At 41.5% G+C, this 21916-nt stretch overlaps 1 protein-coding gene across 3 annotated transcripts in view; it reads right to left on the reverse strand.

Annotated features, from left to right (window-relative positions):
* Window positions 1–6272: 6272 nt before the first annotated feature.
* Window positions 6273–21916, reverse strand: part of LOC137423720 (disintegrin and metalloproteinase domain-containing protein 12) — a 205245-nt gene continuing 189601 nt past the window's right edge. For all 3 annotated transcript variants that reach the window (XR_013622792.1, XM_068111167.2, XM_068111166.2), the window contains 3 exons: window positions 18655–18735; window positions 11958–12017; window positions 6273–7257 (listed from right to left, as the gene is read on the reverse strand). Coding sequence is in view for 2 of the 3 variants with exons in the window: in XM_068111167.2 (XP_067967268.2) it covers window positions 7195–7257; window positions 11958–12017; window positions 18655–18735 (204 nt within the window). In the remaining variant the exon portion in view is untranslated. The remainder of the gene's footprint in view (window positions 7258–11957; window positions 12018–18654; window positions 18736–21916) is intronic.

Here is a 21916-nt window from a genome sequence, read left to right on the forward strand (position 1 = left end):
CATAATTTTGTGTGCTAAAGGGTATCTCTAAAAGACTCTGATATGCGAACTTACAAGAGTTTCCAAAGGGAACTGTGCTCTACAGAGTGACCTAAACAATGCGAACTAAAGCAATACAATATACATGAAAAGTGCAGTTTTTTCGTCATAACGCCGTCAAATGACGTCACATTGTCAAACTAGTTATATGTTTGGAAAGCACTCAACAAGGGCTTCAATTTGAGGTACTACTCGATATGGTAACTGAAACTTGAAAATTTTACCTTTTGGTCAAAATTGAATGACCTTCAAAATGACCTTGAAGGTCAAGGCCGATCGACACCAAAAACTAATCAACTGAGCGCCATACCACACCCTATATACCCACCAAGTTTGGAGATCATAAGATCAAAGTTACTCAAAAAATAAGGGTTTCGTAATTTGACCTTGGGGTCAATAATTTTCGACCTCCAGCGCTAACCATGAAGGTCAAGGCCGATCGCCACCAAAAACTAATCAGCTGAGCGCCGGACCATATACTAGATTCCCATGAAGTTTGGAGACGATCCGATCAAAGTTACTCAAAAAATTAGTGTTTCGTCGACCTCCATGATTGACCACAAAGTGACCTTGACCTTTGACCTTGACCTTCAAAATTTTGTGTGCTGAAGGGTATCTCTATAGGACTCTGATATGCGAAGTTACAGGAGTTTCCAATAATAACTGTGGTCTACAGAGTGATCTAAACGTGAAAAAAAAATGATTAACCACAAACAAAAAAACAAACAAACATACAAGCTGACTAATACATCTTGCAAAAACTTCGTTTTGGCAAGATAAAAAGGTCAACATAGGCCAAATTTTTAATATCCTCAATTTTCATCCGATTGACTTGAAAATTGAACAGCATTTGCACATTGAGTCACTACATAGGAAAACTAACTATTTTTGAGGTCAAAAGGTCAAAGGTCAACTCAAGGTCAACCTTCCAAAATCATCATTTTTCATCTGAAAAATCGTCACTTTTCATCCTGTTGACCCGAACTTTGATCAAGATTGTAAATTTTAATCTTCATGAAATGGACAATTTGCTGTATCGTTGGAAAACTTTTGGGAGGGAGGGGGGCGGATTTTGCAAGTATCGTGCTCCGCATGACGTCTTCTTGTTTTTTTGTTTGTCCGTACGATATCTCAGCCACCCATTGAGCTAAGAAGCTGAAATATGGGCACAATAGTGAGCAAGTACTTTTTCTTAAACGATATTTTTTTGTTTTTTGATTCATCAATTAATTGATTCGTTCCTTAATTAATATTGATTAATAAAGTAGTTATTTATTTCCTTTCTCATCTGGGCAGCATTATCTCAGGCACCTTTTGAGCTAGGAAGCTTATATTTGGACACGACAGTGACAAAGTGATATTGGGCTATAAAATTGGTAGACTGTTCAATTATACAAAAAGCAGTCGACTACTGCCAAAAGCGGTAGAGTTGGCAATTATGGGTTCGTAAATAAAGCAAAAAGTGATTGGTTATGTGGGTATATAATACATTGTGGTTATATAGCTCGGATAATTCAGTGCACTGGCCCATAGGCTGACACCAGAGGCTTGAACTGAGGCCTATACGTATTGTCACCTTTACTAATAAGGCCCATGACACCTATTGCTTTTAACGGTCACTTATGTTGTTTTACACTGAATGGAAAACTTATAGGGCAGGCAAGGCGATTGTGACGATGGCACTTCCAACGATGCCTCAGGCTTTGCAAAATGGCGGACGCATTTATTTTTTGAGGTTGCAATTATGGGTGGTGTCAGCCCAGCTGTCCAACCAATGGGTATAGAGTGGACATACTGAAACAGAAAACTAAATACTGCATTGGAGTCATCAGAAAGGAACCAAAAAAAGGTAAAGAGCAAAGATGGAGTCATCAGGAGGAACCTGGATAGGATTTGGGTTTCAGCCGCTACTCCTCTACTCTCAAACCCATCCAAGCGCAGCCAAGTGAACCTTCCAGAAAAAAAAAATTCTGCAAGAATTCACTTTTCGGAAGTCAGATAGATAAAGAAAGAGAGAAATAAAGAAAAAGCAAGAATTAGAATGAATAAAGAGAAATATCAAAAAGTAGAAAGAAATGTGAAAGGAACAAAGATCCCTAACTTCTAGCCCTAACCCCTAACCCTTAACTCCTAGCCCTAACTCCTACATGCGTCCAAATACTTGCTCCATTACTGTATACATAAATTATTACAACTGCTGAGCCTTTCTGCCAAGCTCTAATTCTTCCTTTCTCATTTGCCGAACTGCTCTCCTGAGGAGGCCTCATTCTTTTTCTCTGGGGCTTCAAGTTCGTGGTACCGCATTGCCATGTCATCTCTCATCCCTATCCATGATAGTTTCTACATCCATTAACTCCACAACCCAACCCTTTTACTTCCATTCAACTTGATTTTTGCTGTTTTTTTTGCCCTCTCTCCTTGCTCCTCCATGAGCCTAGACTTTGTATATACAGAAATCAGTTACTTCTGTCTTCTGGAACGTGCATCGGACACGAGGCATCTGAATCAAGTTAATGAGTCATGGTAAAGTCCGGTGGAGATCTCTTTCCTCTAAACTTCCACAGTTGGTAAGAAAACATCACGAAGAAAGGTCACGTGAAACAATACAAATCATTATAACACAACAGGTCAAAGCAGTGCTCACTTGTGGCAAACCTGTTGCCCTTATTGTCCTGCAGTTGTCATGGTGATACAAAGCCATTGTAAATGGAAGGAATGGAATGGTTCAGGAACCTCCCATTTAACCAAGCTCTCCTGGAGAGTGAAAAACACGTCTTCGCAAGGCCAAAACTGTGTTGGAAATGGCCCAGTCCAAACAGAACAGCAATGCAATGGAAGCGTGTGCAGGGAAGAGGGAAAGGGACGTTCAAGATGAAGCTATAAACGATATAGTTATACTTAATCTTGCTGTATAGTTGATATAGGACATTGCCCAGTGTGAAGCACTTATTATTATGAAGTTATAACCCAATGAAAATATTATTTAGAATTACGTTGACAAAGTTTCTCGACATTGTGTTAAGGTATTCCAGTAGAGGGCATTGCATCTCGGAGCAGGTTGTTCTTAGGATGGGGATATAAAGTCAACTTCCTTGTACGCATTTAGGTTATAGACGTGAAAAATCCAGTTGTGTCCTCATATTCCGATGAAATTCCCTGCTTCTATTTGGAATAGAAGACACCAGATTAGACAACTAAACGGGGAGCATCCTATATCGACTGAGCCTGCCTCCTGTATAATGGGTGTGAGTTCTCGGATGCAAATCACGCAGAGGCATTATGGAAGAAAACTTTCAACTGTGCCTCCATTACGTTGTAAGTACCATATACTGTATTAATAATATTGGAAGTTAGGGGAGTGTGGAAAAAGGGAAACACTTCAGGGGGAGATGTGGTGGGGAGGTGGGCAGGGAATGAGTGGTGGGACGAGGGACATAAATATCTTCTTCTTTTTTTTACATACAAAGTTGAGGCTAGTGGAGGAGCTACAATTTAGAGTTGAATATAAAATAAAAGAAATTTTCAAAAAGCATAGGGGGCAATACCCCGGGCACTCACCTGGCAGAATAAACTATACTGCACTGGCTGAAGGTATTTTAAACCAATTTCAATGGTTGCTAGAAGACAGGGCAGCATGTAGAATCAAACTAACATAATCGTAAGACTTTAAACAAACAAAAAATACCTATTTTGGGGGGCAACTAAAAAAAGCCTCCTCTACCCCTACCCCGTATACCTCCTCAGACCCTAATTTTTGGAATGCCGTGAACAAATATTGGTACATCGCAGATGATGAAGGTTTTGGTGAAGTTTCATCGAAATTGCATGTGTAGTTTCTGAGAAGAAAGCAAATACCTATTTTGGGGAATTTAACCTGGATCCACTTTGACCCCCATAGACGCACTTAGACCCGATTTTCTTAGCGCCGTGAACAAACTTTGGTACATCATGGGTGATGAAGGTTGTGGTCACGTTTCATCGAAATAGTGTGTGTAGGTTCAGAGGAAAAAGCAAATTCCTATTTTGGGGGTCAAACGTGAATCCACTTTCACCCCCGGTAGACCCCCTTTTACTCCGACTTTTTTATGCCATGAACAAACATTAGTCACAACACAACAAATATCATTTGTGCCATGTTTCGTCACAATCGCTTCAGTGGTTTCGGAGAAGAAGTTGCAAGTGTCCATGGACGGACGGATGATGCGCCATCGCATAAGCTCCCCTAAACTTCGTTCCAGGTGAGCTAACAAGTACAGATACATTCAAAGTACACCGCCCCCATGCCAAATAGATAAATAACATCCTTCAGCACACGGCATTGCCGGGGTGCCCTCGGCGCCTGGCGATGCTGCCGTGCAGCACATACAGACGGTATTGGGAGGGGGCGGTGTACAACAATTGATCGATTAATTGCGTAATTAAAATAAATAAATAATAATCATAAATAATTAATTTATTATTCAATTGGCCAATATCATACCTAAACCACCAGTGTTTTATCCGAAGCTGTAACGTTTTGAAAAATAATTAGTTATTTCTTAGAAGAAATTAAATAATTAATCGAATGATTAATCAATAAATAATTAATTAATTAATAAATCAAAAATACCCTTTATAGCTACATCACCTGGTCATTGTCATGTCCAAATATCAGCTTCCTAGCTCAAAAGGTGCCTGAGATATTGCCCAGATGAGAAAGAAAAGTACTTAATAAATCGCTAATAATTAAATAATAAATCGATTTATCAAAAATTCTAAATGCAGTTTTTGCCAAAGCAGGTGCTCACTATTGTGCCGAAATTTCAGCTTTCTTGCTCAAAAGGATGGCTGAGATATCGCCCAGACAAACAAGAAAACAAGCAAACAAACTAACGGAGTGAAAGGCCCCCTTCGGTGCCCGGCAATGACGTCATGCAGCGCCTGGGGATGGAATAGGAAAGGAGTGGTGTACATGTTGTGAAGGCAGCATCGGTACAGAAATGCAACATGTTAGTTGAGTTGTTTTCTTAAGAGGCATTAACATAACCACGATGAAGATATGACATCAACATCACTTGGTGATGCTCATCACCAATGGAAAGAATGAAAATAAAATTCATCAACCAACCTTCAATGAAAACATTACCACTGCCCTTAAGATCCTTCAAAAGTGTCTGTATTTTGTCTTGGACAAAAGGAAGTTTCATAATCTCCTCCAAACTCGAAGTACAACATGTTTATTCATGTCTAACAGGATGGAAACAAAGCAACGCTGGTTTCAATGGAGTTGTTGGGATGGATTTCTTGTTCCCATTTTGCTCAAGAGAAATTCCTTCCTCACAAAATCAGAGCGAGAGCTGAAGGTAAAATGCGTAAAATGATGGACAAGAATCATTTGTGTCAACGTAACCGAGCAGGCCATCTTTTTACGCCTTTTACAGTGTGTATGCATTTCACTGTGTCTGTAACGAAGAGATGTGAGCTAGGGACCTGAGGTTGCAGTATTTGGCGAATGAAGTGAAACAGAGGACGACTGTTGAAGAGCATATCTCCACAATGCCCTTATTTAGGGAGCGGCTGAAGCTGGATAGCGTTTTGCTAATAAATCGACGTGTGCCGAGCCCAGACCCATTGCCTGTTGGAATATTATCAGGATGCGAGTGACCTGCGGCTTGGAAACAGGCAGAGTGCCTGGTACGTAGGTGCGCTGAGCTTGGAGAAAGAAAGACGCGACCTCCGAGCGCTGTGAGGCCTCCCTGCATCTTTTGGACCGTGCTTGATCCTGTCCCCGAGCCAAGGTGCACCTTGTGCTATCAACCTACCTGTCCTTCCCTGCCATCAATCCCTGTGTAAGTCAGCCTTGTTCCGTTTGTCTGTGGTCTGTCTGGGATAGATAAGATTGTATCTAAGTGCCTATCTCTTCTGTGTCTTTTACCTCACTCTACCTTGTAATCTACCCCCTTTTCTCCACCACTAATTATACCCTCCTCCGGAGGTCTTGAGAACTGTACCCCTTGCGTCGTTTCATCTATCCCAGTCGTTGTGTCCTTTCCATCATTGATTTAGCGTAGCGCGATTTGGCCAACGTTCGAGTGGAATCGGGTGAGTTGGGGAAGAATCGGGGGAACTGTTAGGTCACGGTGGACCATCCGCTCGGCCCATCATAACATCTAAACCGCGATCTGTAACAATCTGTAACAATCACATCGGTCATACAAACAACAGTCAAACATAAATGGTGCATTGCAAACGACTTTGGTGAGGTTCAATTTATTAAACTCAAGCTCAGTTTAAAAAAAATATATATACATCCGCAAGAATCAGAACGAGCAAGTAGCCAAAAATCTACGTAGGTGGGAATTGAGCATAAATTATTAAACACAATGAGAATGTAAGATGAAACACACAATTTAAAAAAAGCGACAATAAATACATCCGCACAATTCTCATCATCGTGCTGGAAAATCCGCAAGTGAAGCGAAATGAAAAAAAAAATCCCATAAGGCAATTCATGGTACCAGGTTAAAAGAAGTAAATAAAAGTCCAGCTCCCAATCAACTTCCTGCCAAGAATAGTCATTTCCCAGTGGCTAGACAAGAAATCTCAGCTGGTCCAGTTCCTTTAATGGCGACCAAACGCCAAAACCAACAGCGGACCATTTACAATTACATCGCTATACGCAGTACAACAGCTGTTGGGTTCACAAACACAAAGTCATCAATTTTAATCAAATAAAAAAGAAATAACTATTTATCCTCTTTTTACAATCTACGTTAAAATCTCAAAGAAAACAAAAAATACATTAGCAGTAGTAATTCTCCGGATAAAGTGCTAGTTGGTGGAATGATCGGCACAGCTCTGTTTCATTCTCCGTAGAGAAGATCTGAGGATGCTGGAGATGTTTGCAAAGAAAATGGAGAATTTCGAACCTCAGACTTGATGCAAGCATAACTTACGTTTCATTCTTCATTCCTTCCCTCTCTTCCCCAACCCTCAATGCGATGAACAATTGGGACAATACGAGACAATAAAAAGTTCTCGTTCAATCATTTATAAACCGATTGCCGAAAGCCTAATCGAAGACGGGAGGCGATCATACATCAAAATGTGGATAAAGTGGATGAAGCTCGTGTCCTAAGTCAAATGTACACCAACTCTGAGATCAGGGAGGATAAATCATTTGATCTTCGGCGGCAGCAGTGGCTTCAGTGGAACAACGGGTGCCTTTTGAATCCCGCTCTGCAAGAACATAAGATGGAAAGATACATATACACATGACGGATCGGAGATAGTGTGTTTGAGATATGTGGGGTATTTTTTTTAGTTTACCAACAAGATCCGATATGTAAACAGATGCCAAATAGAGTAAAATGAGGCCTTTAAATGAATAAAAAACATAAATAAATTAATTAGCAATTATATTTATTTACATATTGAAAAATAACAAAAAGGTGAGTGTGTCTTGGACAGTACGAGTACCTCATTCATTGAAATTGTGGAACGTGCGTCATGCAGCATGTCTACAATATCCAGCAATGTCAAAAAGAGTAAGTGTATTGGAAAAAAGAATGGTCGTACAAACAAATATAGTCATACAAGCAACAATGGCAATGGCCACACAAACAACAACAGTCATACAAACAACATTTGTGGAAACAGCGGACAAACAAACAACAAAAATAGTCACGGCCGTACAAAAAAAAAAACTATGGTGGGCGCAAAACACTACGGTTGTACAAACAACAACAGCCATACAATCAACAGCCACACAAACAACAATGGCAATGGTCACACAAACAATAATGGCATTACAAACAATTATCGTGCAATCAACAATGGCTGAACAAACAACAATGGTCATACAAACACCAATCGTATTACAAAGAATGATGGTGTACAATGACAGTGGTCAAACAAACAACAATGGTCATACAAATAACAATAGTCGTACAAACAATGACAGCAGTCATAAAAACAACAGCCAAACAAACATAAATAGTCGTACAACCAACAATGGGCATGCAAATAAAAAGGTCATACAAAAATGGTAATACAAACAACAACGATAACAGTCACACAAACAACAACACCAGGCATACAAACTATGGTCATGAAAATAGCGGCCAAATTAAGAACAACGGTCACACAAACAACAATAACGGTCATACAAACAAAGATCAGGCAAATAACAATGGCTGACCAAAAACCAACAATAGTCAAGGCCGTACAAAAAAAAAGCTATGGTGGGTGCAAATAACTATGGTTGTACAAACAACAACAGTTGAACAAACAACTGTGGTTATACAAACAACTATGGTCATACAAATAACAATGGTTGTACAAACAATCACATCGGTCATACAAACAACAGTCAAACATAAATGGTCATACAAACAACAACAGTTGGTGCAAACAACAATGACAATGGTCACACAAACAACACCAGTCATACAAATAATGGTCATGCAAACAACAATGGGCAAGGTCATACAAAAAACTATGGTGGGTACAAATAATTATGGTTGTACAAACAACAACAGTTGTACAAAAAACAATCGTCGTACAAACACGGTCACACAAACAACAGTCGTACAAACAACAACAATGGTCAAACAAACACTAATGGTCACACAAACACCATCGGTCATACAAACATCAATCGAAAAAACAACAGTGGTCGTACAAACAGCAATAAGCTCATTACATTTTGAAGTATACATTAACCTCACATTGTTTTCTCTTTACCGTAGCATCTTTGTAGCATTTACAGACAAAAGCAAGGCCAACCAGATTCAACAGCCTGGTGAACATACTCTCCAGAGAACAGCAAACTGAATAATATAATGACCTGCCTGCAAAGCTGAAGGATTCCAGATTATCATCAAATCCCATTGCCTAAGGAATCACCATAATCACCGCCTTGTTCTTGACACAAAATGGATATGACCTGAAGAGTGAAGTCACTTATCCTGTCATCTTTGCCTATTGTCCAATAAAGATCGACATTTTGTGGTTGTGGATTTCCATCCATTAAATATATATTTTGTGCCCTGGATCTGCCTTGGCCCTGCCGATCAAATGGCAAAATCTACTCGTACAATTTCTCAACAAGACTGTGGTCTCGTTCGTCTAAATTCTCCTCTGCACCCCTCAACCCCAACCCCTCAATGCCCTCTCCTCGTCTCACAAATCGTCGTTGTAAACCACCAAAGATCAGTTTGTAGTTGGGAAAGTCTAATCACTGGAAATGCAACATGTCAGCTACAGAGTTGTCTTCATCAGTGACGATGAGAGTTCAGATCTTTAAAGTTCTCGCGGAGTGGGTGGAGGCGCACAAAGCAGCAATAGGCCACGAGACCCGGGCAACTACCCCGACCATCCATCGTCAATGACCAATATAATCAATGGCGATGATGAGAATGGTCGTCCGGGTCTCGTGGCCTATTGCAGGTTTAACTCTACCCACTCCGCGAGGACATTTAAGATCTGAGTGCACATGGTCCTGGTTTGTCCCTGATGAAAGCCACTGTGTGTGGCCGAAACGTTACCATTTCTGACCATTTCCCTTTTCGACAAAACTACAGCTGGTTGTGTTTTTTGCATTCTCCGCTCCGTGCTTTCATTCCATGCTGGTCATTATGTCATTATTTTTCTTTCTTAATGACATTTTATTTTCCAGATCGTCTTCCTCTTCAAACATATATGGAACTATCAAATTACATCTCGAGAGTGAACACAATTTATCAAGGTCCTGCGCATACTCAGAATCGACTAGGCCAGCAGAGGGAGGTCTCCAAGGAATAGTGATGGGTACGCTGTGTTTTTCTTGTGGTGCATTTGAGGCCACAGCAGCATGGAGGGGCCAAAGAACAATTTCAACAAAAATATCCCTCAATGATAAACAACTGAGATGACCAAAAGTGAAGAGGCATTGGACAGTTCGACTAAAAGTAAAGCATGATGGATGCATGTTGTCAAACACATAGTCCTCTCGGAGGATGCTGTCGCGTTCGGAGGGGAACTTTTGATTTTCCTTTAGATTTGTGCAGAATGTGTTTACACCATATTGTATCCATTCAAGAAGGAAACCTTTAAACAGCAAACAAATTGTCTGTGAATCACAGGTGGATTCCAATCTCAGGCTTTAAACATGAACTTGCACATGGAATAATTTGGGAGTAGTTGAGAAAGTAGAAGGTAATGAATGGTACTTTTTTCAAGTTAATTTGTGCGTTTTATGGTTTTAAACAATAGTTTATTCTCCAGTAAATGATGAACACACTGTAATTTGTATAGTAAATGAACGCCTGAACATGTGAAGGTACTGAAATGACGTCACTGGTTTGTTAGGTCTCATGTTACTTGATGAGCAAGCATTGGAAAGAGAGCTGGGAACATTTTGTTTGTGGTTGCCATTAAATTTGTGCCAAGGTCTTGTGTAATCAAATCCATTTACCATTGCGTATTCAGCTACTAAGTGTACACTTTTGCTGGCATGTGGGAAGGCCTCAAAGTGACCACCGATATTTATTGTGTATACAAGAGGTGACACTTAAGGTGGGGTAGAGACAAGTGACAGTCTGGAGCTCGGTGACAATCCTGAAAAGAGCCCTTGGAACAAAACTCTGAGAACAAGAAAACTTCCCAGCCTGGTCCAGGAACCATGATCCCTTATCAAAACGAAGGTGGATACTTCAAGACCTGGTAGGACTCCGTTCCACCTTCTGAAACCCGCATTTGGAGATAACGACCAATGAAGCACGCGGCTCGAAGCCAGACTGACAGCCCCAAATAAAAACATCATAATGCATTCAATAACCTCGCTCAATGATTGGAAAAGCAAAGGCCCCAAGCGACATGATTCAGTCAGTTATGGACATTGTAATTGTATTAAAATAAATGTCTTTGTGTGGAACTGGGACATCCATCTGAGCAACTTTGTACTCGAGTGAGGAAGCATGTGAGTAATAATCGGGGAGTCATTATTCAAAACACGAGGCAATTGTTGGTTTTCATACGAAAATAATACATTCGGATACATCCACATACCTAGTCTGATCTCAACCAAACTTGCTAGGAGGACAGGGGGTCATAGGCCGGAGGTTGTAGCGAGTTAATTTCTCAAGGGGGTTTCCCAACCTGGACAAACTCTGTGTTAAGGTGCATAGATAGCAGCTTATCCTGACGTTTGTCCAAGGCCGCTTCCAATAACAAAAGTAACAAGAAAAAGAGCAATCACAGATTGCAAACCCTCGCCAGGATGTATTTTCAGTGGTTTTTAAGGCTTTTGTGTTAAAACATATATGGCGGCCGAACCACGTCACCGATGACATCATCATTATTTTTCTAAACTGATTTATTTCTAGACTATGCTCAAGAAATTTTATCTTGATTGGATGAAGTTTTGTACTTGTCGAATTATGACGTCATAATGGAGGCACCTATGACATCATCATTAACATATTTTATTCCCCATGGAGAGTTATTTACAATGAGCCATGTCTCAATTTTTTCTATTCAGCGCTTTCGGAGATATAGAGGTGCAAAGTTTTTCGATTTTTCCAAGATGGCGGCCGAACCACGTGACTTATGACATCGTAATTATCATTAAAAATTATACAGGTGGAGGTGCACCTATGGTAAAAAAAAATTCCTGTCAATCGGACCAACAGTTGCAGAGAAAATCATATTTATTCTGTGCGGACAAACAGACAAACAAACAGACAAACAAACAAACAAACGGACTCAAATGCAATACCCTCTCCTCTGGCGAGGGTAATAACAACATTAATGATAATAGCATAATAATATTAACATTATTACTAAAATAATAATAATAAATGTTAACAATAATAATGAGGATAATAACATGACCCGCACCTCCTCCCGGCCGCCCCTGAAGTTAGCGGGTGCTTCTGGTACATTTAAATGACACTTACTGGTTTGCTGGAGAAGGCGAGTGTTGGTAACGGTTTGTTTGGTGGTGGTGGTCTGGTCTCCTAGGAACACACCGCAACATTGTCACATCGAGGCGAAAATGACATAGGTGTTGTTCTCTTCAAAATATAACCCACTAAAGATTATTGTGCTTCCAAAATGTTTGGGTAGAATTAAAGAAATGGTCACGTAATGCATGTGTTTAGCCATTATTTAAGTATAATTAATAACAACAGTAATTAATATATACCCAAGAACACAATACAATGACACTAATTAATAAGTACGCAATAGTCGCAATACCCAAGCCACTTTTAACTGCTTGCTTTTGATGGAGAGCAACAATGGATAAGCAAATGGTGTCACAAGGTCGCTTATGTGGTTAAACCAATAGTTACACAATAATTTACTGTATGTTGATACCTTATAATATACGATCTAATCTAAATTATTGTACACACATAAAATAGAATGAAATTTGAAATTTCATTTTTTGAATATTAAGTGTTACTCGAGCGAAGTCGGTAGGGTGCCATCGCAAATCCCCACGCTTCCCACCTAAAGCAAAGTTGAAAGATGACAGAAAGTTCCACCAGGAATGAGCCAATATCAAACTTTGAGTTGAAATTTCCCCTGTGACCCCAAGTCCCCACCCCCCTGGGGCAGCACCAGGCGTCAAGTCTAAACGAGAGCAATGTGACTGTGTCGCCAATATGCCTCGCATAGTCCTTGCCCGTGACAATGCATGGATGCCCTCGTTCACTGTCCGAAAAATAAACAAGTTTGGTTTAAATCCCTTCAGCTGTTTTGAAGTATCACATTTTTACCACAGGACAGGTTTCACATCGATCGGTGAAGCGAAGGAGAAGGGATTTTTTATATATATTGGCTTTCAAGCTAATATGGTTGCCAAACCACGTGACCTACGACGTGATCATTTTCAAACTATATGCAACAACCATGTTCGATGACATTTGTAAAATTTTGCATCGATAGGGTAAGCGGTTTCAGAGATACAATTAATTATTTGATAGTTTCTTTCAATCCAATATGGCTGCCGAACCATGTGACCTATGATGTCATAAATTTAATATTTCAATACAAATGGGTCATAGATCATGTGCATGCAATTTCAGATTTTTAGGATAAGAAATTCGATTAAAACATTTTTGGCTGGTATACCACTTCACCTATGATGTCCTCATTATCATGCTTTTGTTCCCCATTGGGAGTACTTGACAATGTGCCAAGTTTCAATTTTTTTCATTCAGCGGTTTCTGAGAATTTTTTAAATTATTTGTGTTAAATCCAAGATGGCTGCCATACCACATGACCTATGACGTCACAATTCTTATAAAAACATTCTGCATGGGTCCCACTCCCACCCTGAAAGTTTTGTTCCAATCGGACATGTGGTTGCTGAGAAAAACGAGGTTTAGCCCGTACGGATGGACGTACAGACTAACCAGAAAATATAATGCCTCCGGCCACATTCGGGGGCAGAGGCATAAAAATCGTTACACATGCCATGCGTCCCCCAAAGATGATTGCATATGCAAAGTTTAATTTTAAAAATATTTTAAAATGTGCCTGTAACTGCATTTTTTGGTATTTCACCTTTTGACCCCACCCCCAGCGGTGAGGTCAAAATTATACTGTTCATGCAGTGATCATAAACTACTAAGTTTGGTGAATTTCTGCACAACCATTTAGGAGGAGATGGCGTGATGGACAGACACACAGACAGATGGAGCCGATCACAAAATCCCCGTCCCCGTCGTGTTTCAAAAAGCATGGGGATGGTTAATAAAATTTTGCTTGAGGCTGTTTCAATAACTAAAATATGGAATAATCACAGCAACAGCCTGGGCATCGAACAGGCCCGCAATATCGTAATACCTCGCATAACGCTGCTCAGTAGAACACCGAACACACCTCCATATCAACAATGTTATAATGACCCCTCTTAGTGCATTGTCGATGACTGCTAAGCGAGGTATTACTCTACAATGAAAGTACCCAAACGCATCCTGAGTGCGAAGTGATGTATTACTCTATTATGAAAGTACCCAAATGCATCCTGAGTGCTAAGCGAGGTATTACTCGACTATGAAATTAACCAAATGCATCCTGAGTGCTAAACGAGGTATTACTCTACTATGAAAGTACCCAAACGCATCCTGAGTGCTAAGCGAGGTATTACTCCACTATGAAAGTACCCAAATGCATCCTGAGTGCTAAGTGAGGTACTACTTTACAATGAAAGTACCCAAACGCATCCTGAGTGCTAAGCGAGGTATTACTCTATTATGAAAGTACCCAAACGCATCCTGAGTGCTAAGCGAGGTATTACTCCACTATGAAAGTACCCAAATGCATCCTGAGTGCTACGTGAGGTACTACTTTACAATGAAAGTACCCAAACGCATCCTGAGTGCGAAGTGAGGTATTACTCTATTATGAAAGTACCCAAATGCATCCTGAGTGCTAAGCGAGGTATTACTCGACTATGAAATTACCCAAATGCATCCTGAGTGCTAAGCGAGGTATTACTCCACTACGAAAGTACCCAAATGCATCCTGAGTGCTAAGCGAGGTATTACTCTATTATGAAAGTACCAAACACATCCTGAGTGCGAAGTGAGGTATTACTCTATTATGAAAGTACCCAAATGCATCCTGAGTGCTAAGCGAGGTATTACTCGACTATGAAATTACCCAAATGCATCCTGAGTGCTAAGTGAGGTACTACTTTACAATGAAAGTACCCAAATGCATCCTGAGTGCTAAGCGAGGTATTACTCTATTATGAAAGTACCAAACACATCCTGAGTGCTAAGCGAGGTATTATTCTACTATGAAATTACCCAAATGCATCCTGAGTGCTAAGCGAGGTATTACTCTACTATGAAAGTACCCAAAATAATCCTGAGTGCTAAGTGAGGTACTACTTTACAATGAAAGTACCCAAATGCATCCTGAGTGCTAAGCGAGGTATTACTCTACTATGAAATTACCCAAATGCATCCTGAGTGCTAAGCGAGGTATTACTCCACTACGAAATTACCCAAATGCATCCTGAGAGCTAAGTGAGGTATTATTCTACTATGAAATTACCCAAATGCATCCTGAGTGCTAAGCGAGGTATTACTCTACTATGAAATTACACAAATGCATCCTGAGTGCTAAGCGAGATATTACTCTACTATGAAATTACCCAAATGCATCCTGAGAGCTAAGCGAGGTATTACTCTACTATGAAAGTACCCAAACGCATCCTGAGAGCTAAGCGAGGTATTACTCTACTATGAAATTACCCAAATGCATCCTGAGTGCTAAGCGAGGTATTACTCTACTATGAAATTACCCAAATGCATCCTGAGAGCTAAATGAGGTATTACTCTACTATGAAAGTACCCAAACGCATCCTGAGTGCTAAGCGAGGTATTACTCTACTATGAAATTACCCAAACGCATCCTGAGTGCTAAGCGAGGTATTACTCTACTATGAAATTACACAAATGCATCCTGAGTGCTAAGCGAGGTATTACCCTACTATGAAAGTACCCAAACGCATCCTGAGAGCTAAGCGAGGTATTACTCTACTATGAAATTACCCAAATGCATCCTGAGTGCTAAGCGAGGTATTACTCTACTAGGAAATTACCCATACGCATCCTGAGAGCTAAGCGAGGTATTACTCTACTATGAAAGTACCCAAACGCATCCTGAGAGCTAAGCAAGGTATTACTCTCCTATGAAATTACACAAATGCATCCTGAGTGCTAAGCGAGGTATTACTCTACTATGAAAGTACCCAAACGCATCCTGAGAGCGAAGCGAGGTATTACTCTACTATGAAATTACCCAAATGCATCCTGAGTGCTAAGCGAGGTATTACTCGACTATGAAATTACCTAAACCCATCCTGAGTGCTAAGCGAGGTATTACCCTACTATGAAATTACCCAAACGCATCCTGAGAGCTAAATGAGGTATTACTCGACTATGAAATTACCCAAACGCATCCTGAGTGCTAAGCGAGGTATTACTCCACTATGAAATTACCCAAATGCATCCTGAGTGCTAAGCGAGGTATTACTCTACTATGAAATTACCCAAATGCATCCTGAGTGCTAAGCGAGGTATTACTCTACTATGAAATTACCCAAATGCATCCTGAGAGCTAAATGAGGTATTACTCGATTATGAAATTACCCAAACGCATCCTGAGTGCTAAGCGAGGTATTACTCCACTATGAAATTACCCAAATGCATCCTGAGTGCTAAGCGAGGTATTACTCTACTATGAAATTACCCAAATGCATCCTGAGAGCTAAATGACGTATTACTCTACTATGAAATTACCCAAACGCATCCTGAGAGCTAAGTGAGGTATTACTCTGCAATGAAAGTACCCGAACCCGTTTGGGTCTACTGAAGATCCTACCCAGGAGAAATGTGCGCTTGTCTTAATCGTTGACGACTTCCTAAATTTTGCATTTGCTATGGTGGTGGCCAAGTGCCGAGGGCGCAGATTTCATATCCCAGGGTTTGCGGCTTCAAATCCATTGAACTTTACTGAAACCGAAGCTAGTCTCAGGAGAATGGTCACACCACTTACAGATTGTCAGTAAAAACCCAGCAGACTCACCAATGCACCAATGGAGAGGGTAATCTGCCTACTCAGCTAAATCTGGTCGACATGTGGTGCCAGTCCACACTTTGTGGTTGACTTTTAATGCCCTCACGGTTACGAGGAATTGGCAATCAAATGCCATCTTTGAAAAGACAGTGAGTGCATCGATGGTCAGGTATCGTATCGTTAACTTGTGGGTTCCTTACTGCAGTTCCGACATCCAATTCAATCATCCATGTGTATTATACCTGGTGTTGGCCTAATGGTTAGGGTGGCGGGCTTGGGATCCTAAGGTCCTGAGTACGAATCCCGTTGAATTAACGCCAGGTGGGGTTGACTCAGCCCGTCATCCTTCCGAGGTCGGCAAACTGAGTACCAGATACTGGTTATAGAGATGCATTGCATCAGCGGCAGACGCGCCCACAGATAAATGATGCTACCAGCAGCCGGGTGGCGGCACACGAACCACCCACCCATCCATGTGTATTTGAAATGCTGGAGAAGGCAATCAAGTTTCAATCTACATACTCAAATGATTCTCCACGAGTCCACGTGGTATATCCTTCGGGAACTTGGGAAGATTAATTTTACCCCAGGAACAGAAGTACCTCTCATTACACCCACAGGATGCACAATATGCAAGCAAATGCTTTGCCAGCAGTAAAAATGATGAAAGAAATACATCTTACTTAAAAAACATGAATGTTACGGAAGCATCTGCCCTGCTCTTGAGTAAATGTTATTATAAGCTAACTTTCTCACAACTAAAGTATCATTTTAACATGCGTTTTTCACGTAATCATAATGTCATTTACGAGTGCCAAGTGATGCATCTATCAATAGGCTTTGTGACTTAAGGTATCAAACAAACATTCCAACTAGTTACCCTGCACATGCGAAGCAAAAAGTGGGGTTAAGCAATTACTTTGTCTGTCTGGGCCTGTCTACAGACGACAGCCTGTGATCGAGGAACTACTTAATTTCAATTGAATTTGATATGTTGAACACCAGGAAACGAATCGGAACATAAATCTGCAGTTTAGCAGTACTTTGGCTCTAAATTTGGAAAATTGTATGGATTAATCGTCCCGATCGCGCATGCGCAGAGGGAAGCGGTAAGGTAATCCTTTTACTGTCCTTGAAATCCTTGAAATAATATATATACTTGAACACTGGGGAACACAAATCACCTTCTTGCCATTTTCAAAAACCTGTTTAGCAGTACTTGGACAAAATAAATCACTGCATTTTACTTCATCATGACCACTCAAGATTGACGCTCGTCAACGCATGTTCTTGTTTCTCGAGACAGCGCAAGGTAAGGCTTTCTATGAAATCTCTCATTATGATATGTTTCTATCAAATTTGGTCAATGGTCTCAGACCTCTTTGGATCACACTCAATTAAAGACCACAGGGAGACCTGTGCGTTATTGGCAGGAGTTGTTCGACTTGAGAATAAGTTTGTGAATCTCGAAGGAAACTTCACCTAATGCCAAGTCTCCTCCATCCGGATTGGTTCAAAATCGGTAGAATAGGACTTAGTATGAACCGTTGCTTGCCTCGTGAACATGAGAGTTTGTGAACACCAGGTAAGGCATATACTACTAGAATATGGCACTCAGTAGAGAGCATACCTATGCTAGGCTGAACAATTTATGTTTTGTAAGCCACTGATAGGCCGGATCTGGATTCGGACCTGAACCAAAATAGAATCGGCTTGTTATTGTCACCTAACCAACTCGTCCACCAAGTTTAGTCATAACTCATCAATAACTTTTTTAAATATCATGTTATATATCGGTTTTAGCCCGATCTCTCAATGGTGAAGAATCACTTGGAAATTAAATAATTCTCATATCCGAATTCATATTCAGATCTTCACCAACATCGAATCGATTTGTCCTTGTCACACACCCAACTTCTCCCCCAAGTTTCGTCCAAATCCGTCCACAACTTTTCGAGATATCTTCTTCACAGACAGACAAACACAAACAGACAGGGGTGAAAACATAACCTCCATCCACCTTTGGTGGCGGATGTAAAAATATACCAATCTCACCTGTCTTGCTAGTGGAGAAATCATGTCATTTGGTGGCTTTTTCACTTTTGGTGGTGGAGGAGGTTTTCGCGGCCTTTCAATCTGAAAGAAACATTGAGATATGAGACAGCGGCTTTATCATGAGGATAGAGCACAATGTATATTGGATTATAATGCGCTAACTGTGCCAAATATTTAATTAGTTTCATGTCATGAATAGAAATGGCCAAATATCTGTTGACATTTACTTTCACCTCTTTGTAATGGTTTTGTTGCTAGAATGTGCATTTTAAAGCACACAGTAGATCATCTGAACTATATTTTTTAAGGAAATGAAGTAAGAGCTCAGGATCTTCTCATTTGACAAATCTCGGGCATTCGACACAGGATGGCATTTTGCACTGATTGTCCAGGTCTCCGCTTGTGGCACACAAAGCCACCTTCATACCTTTTCATTCTTCCACTCGTCATTGCACTTTACCAATGGAGTCCTCCTCTCCAACTCTTAACCCCTCCATCTCTTCTCCCATGGAAGACTGGAGTGCCTCCAGGTGGTGTTTTAGGCTCAGTCTTATTCCTCATCTATATAAATGACCTCTCCACCACTGTTGGAAGCCCTCTCTTCCTTTCTGCAGATGATTCCACATTGCATCATTTTATACTCCATGCTAATGACAGGTAAAGGCAGGTACAGAATTCTCTGCCAATATGGAATTGATTAGATGCTGCTCTGACAAATGGAACATTTCCTTCAACGATGGAAAGTCTCACAGTCTTACCCTGTCACTCCTGAAGGATCGTTAAATGAACCCACTTATCTACTTCTATGGTCAGCGACTGGAAGAGCTTCAGTCTCTGGAACTTCTAGGCTTTTTATAAATCGGCATTCAAAACAAACATCAGTGCCCACTTACACCATGATGGTACAGAAGTGGTTGGGGAGGAATTGGACTGCAGTGTCATCCACGGCACTGTGTTACCACCCTCTTCCCCATGGGTGTAGTTTTGTGGTTGTAGTCATCTAAATACTAGCTCACCCACCTCACATCAAGGATACCACTACCCCTCTTGGCTACCTCAGTTGCCACAAACTGGTCCAATCGAGATGGGTTTTTTAGGCAACACCATCTCCTTGCTGGATAGCTATTGGCTCCCGAAGGGGGCTCATCGACCATTTATCAGGTGTTTTTTGTAGTCTTAGCAGGGTGTAACAGTCACCCTCCCCACTGGCACGGCCAGTGAGGGTTGTCACTTTAGTCACCGACAACCTGAGCATGCGGCAGATAGCACTGGGTTACATGTCACCAGTGGCAGCCTCCAAAATAATGTCCTGATGGTTCATGGAGGAACAAGGCCTCACCATCAGCCATGACCTCTCCTGGATTGACCATTAAGCAACGTTAGCCTCCAAAGCCAGCTATAGACACAGGGCATCCTCCATAGTTCCATGTCATTCCTTGATAAATCAAAAGTACTCAATATATACCAGGCTTTTTGTCCACATCTCAACTGCTTTCTCCTATAGGTCTGGGTCACCAGCAATCACATCGGTCTCTCTTGGAATCTGCGTAATCTAAAAGTCTCAATAATTATTGGACTATCGTGCGATGAGACTTCACTTTCACATCGCAGTCAGGTTGGTGGTCTCTGGTTTTTTTTTTTTTGACCACATCTAGCTCCCTCTGCTGTTTAAGAAAAACGAGCCTCCCTAGGTCCTTCAGGATGTTCTCCCTCAAAAGACAAAACCTCCAAAATCCAGGTTCACTGCACATCCTGAGCACTAAACACACCCCTCCACGATGTTGTTGCTGGATATTTCAAATGTACGGAACTGCCTCCTTGAGGGTGCTCAATCGCACGTTTTTTTTTTTTTTTTTTTTTTTTTTTTTGTATACAAGATCGAGGCTCGTGAAAGAGCTAACATTAATCACACAAAAAGACAAACCGACACAAAAACATATAACATCGGGAGCGGTAGGCAAGATGGGGAGAGAGGGGGAAGGACACAAAAGAGAGGGGGAAGAGGGGGAAGGACACAAACACAACATTTGAGAGCAGGGACATCGGGAGGACTTGGGGGGAGGTGGGAGAGGAATAAAACATATGAACACTGCAAGGACTCTGGGGTGAATTACCGGGGGTAGAAAAGATCAAGGTTTTCGATGGGGGAAGATATTAGAGATGGTGGTGAACAGCTGTTTTAAAGACCTGGAGGGAGGAGTGGGATTGAAGGGAGTGGGGGAGTTTGTTCCAGAGGCGGGAGAAAAGGGGAATGAAAGAGTGAAGGTGAGCAGAGAGCCTAGACTTTGGCAGTTTAACCATAAGAGGGTTGCAGGCAGATCTTGTGCGACCTGAAGGAATATTGGGGGGATAGAGCACAGAGAGAGCTGGGGGAGCAAGGCCGGAGAGGAGTCGGTAGAAGACAGAAAGACCACCAACCTGCCTGCGGTGAGTGAGTGAAAGGCCCTCAGAGTTGACTACATCGCAGGAGATTCCAATGATTCTGAAAGCTTTGGCCTCAACAGCGTGAAGCCGAGCAAGGTGTGAGGCAGGAGCAACAGCCCAGAGGGGGGAACAGTATTCCATTGAGCTGCGGATGAAAGCCTTGTATGTGGTGAGGAGCTCAGGTGTGCCAAGGAAGGACTTTCGCACGACGGAGGATGCCCAGTCGGCGACTGGCTTTGGAGGCCAGCTTGGAAATGTGGTTTTCCCAAGAAAGATCATGGCAGATAGTGAGACCCAAAAGCTTGAGCGACAGAACTTCTTGGAGAGGATTGTTGAGAAAGTAGATGGGAGGGTTGTCCAGTCAGTCCTTTCGGAGAGACATTGTAAGAGTGTGAGATTTGTCAGGATTGAAAGACATGTTCCACTTGTTTGACCAGTCTGTGATTTTGTCCAGGTCTGCAGAGAGTGAGGAGGCTGCAGACTGCCGATCTGAGGGATGAGGAATGGAGCGACAGAGAGTAGAGTCGTCAGCAAAGAGATAGAGAGGATTTTCAAGAGAGTCAGAGAGATCATTGATGAAGACCAGAAAAAGCACAGGGCCCAGAACACTACCTTGGGGAACTCCAGCCTGAACAGGAAGAGGAGATGAGAGAAACCCATTCAGGGCCACACGTTGACTACGACCAGAGAGGAAGTCCGCCAGCCATGCGTGGAGATTTCCATGGATACCAAAGGAGGAGAGTTTGGTGAGCAGAGCAGGGTGCCAGACCGTATCGAAGGCACGTGAAATGTCAAGGGAGACAGCTCTAATTTCCTGTTTGGCGTTGAGGACCTCCAT

This window comes from Myxine glutinosa, chromosome 3 (genome assembly GCF_964187855.1).
Source record: "Myxine glutinosa chromosome 3, kmMyxGlut1.1, whole genome shotgun sequence".
In the NCBI taxonomy this organism is placed as follows: Eukaryota; Metazoa; Chordata; class Myxini; order Myxiniformes; family Myxinidae; genus Myxine; species Myxine glutinosa.